Below are 1,433 nucleotides of genomic sequence, written 5' to 3' on the forward strand. Positions count from 1 at the left end.
GTAGATAGCCAATGTGAGACAGTAGTTTTCTTTGGGAATATCGCCACCATCTATACTTTTCCAATTTTATCTTACCTTTTTATCAAGGTGGTAAATCTTTTTAATAGTTTTATTAATTTACTCACGAGATTATACTGTGGAAGGGTGGAATCAATACTGGAAATGATGCACTAGTCACTTTATTAATATAGCACTTTATTGATGTGAGCATACTGATGAATTGTGGAATTGATATTATTAATCAAACATTAATCACGTTGTCATCAATTGATTTCTTAGCACCTTTATTTGATTTATTGATGAATTTGTAGTGATGAATTTCACATTGGGCAGTTTATGAGAAGAATTTTTATTTTATTCCATCCACCAAGATTTAAATACGTATTGAATTTCTCTAAATTGGAAATTTTTGTTGTCAAATTAAAAGAAGCAGTTGCGAAGTGGTCAATCGTTGATATTCAGGCAACTACAAAGGATAAGGGAAAGTTGTCATATATATTCATTCATTTTTATACGTTCTTTCATAATATATGTCCCACTGTGCTTCTCTAGCACAGTAATAAACAGCAGTTTCCTCTGGTTTCATTCCAGTGAGTTTTAAATAAACTTCTCCCTTATTTGTGTCTCTTGATACTGTGATACGTCCCTGCAAGGACTGGGCATAGCGTGTATCAGCATTGTGCCATATTATTCCCAGCCATTCCAGCCCTTTCCCCGCAGGCTGACGGACCCAGTTAACAGACGCTACTTTGGAGCTGTCAGTGAGGGAGGCTCCGATCACTTTACAGGGCAGCTGAAGAACCTCTGATGGCTTCACAATGACAGCACCGGGCTGTGTCAGGGAGATCTGACATGTCACACCTACACATAATAAAGGAAAAGTTAAAGGGAACAGATTATTTTTATGAAATGTTGATGTTAGTTTAGAATTAAACTTACATTGCACTAAGGACAAAACCACAATAAACCACAGGAGAATCTTCATATTTCAAAGAAGCACACTATTCAGACTTCTCTCAGAGTGTGGGGAGACATTATCCATAAGTGACATTTCAATAGGAAGCTGCCTGGTAATTTACATATAACATCTGTATGCAAAGGAGCAGGTGGGTATATAGATAAGCTCTCTGGTACAAACTATTTTATTAATTTTTTGAAGTTGAACTCAGTAATAACAAGTGCCCTGCCAATTATATATAATTAATATCTAAAAATATTCAAGCGTTTTAATACTTATGGTTTTATGGGTGTACCAGGGGGTTTCTGTGCTTAAAATGAGCTTTCTAAAAGGCTTGTGAGTAGGACCGATGTGAATGTTCAGCCTGCTTGGATTAACGGAAATATTCATGTTCCTCATCTGCTGTAAGAATTTTACAGAAAATTTCTTGAAAACCTTGTCAGGTGGAAGGGGGTACTGTATGGTTGTGCCAATT

General features: G+C 36.1%; 1 gene segment (V, D, J or C); it reads right to left on the reverse strand.

The window, feature by feature from the left end:
- Positions 1–499: 499 nt before the first annotated feature.
- Positions 500–985, reverse strand: LOC116412158. The segment is given in 2 exon segments: positions 500–861; positions 940–985. Coding segments are annotated over 2 exon segments (408 nt in total).
- Between the last annotated feature and the right edge of the window lie 448 nt (positions 986–1,433).

The sequence above is a fragment of the Xenopus tropicalis genome, chromosome 1 (assembly GCF_000004195.4).
Source record: "Xenopus tropicalis strain Nigerian chromosome 1, UCB_Xtro_10.0, whole genome shotgun sequence".
Classification (NCBI taxonomy): Eukaryota; Metazoa; Chordata; class Amphibia; order Anura; family Pipidae; genus Xenopus; species Xenopus tropicalis.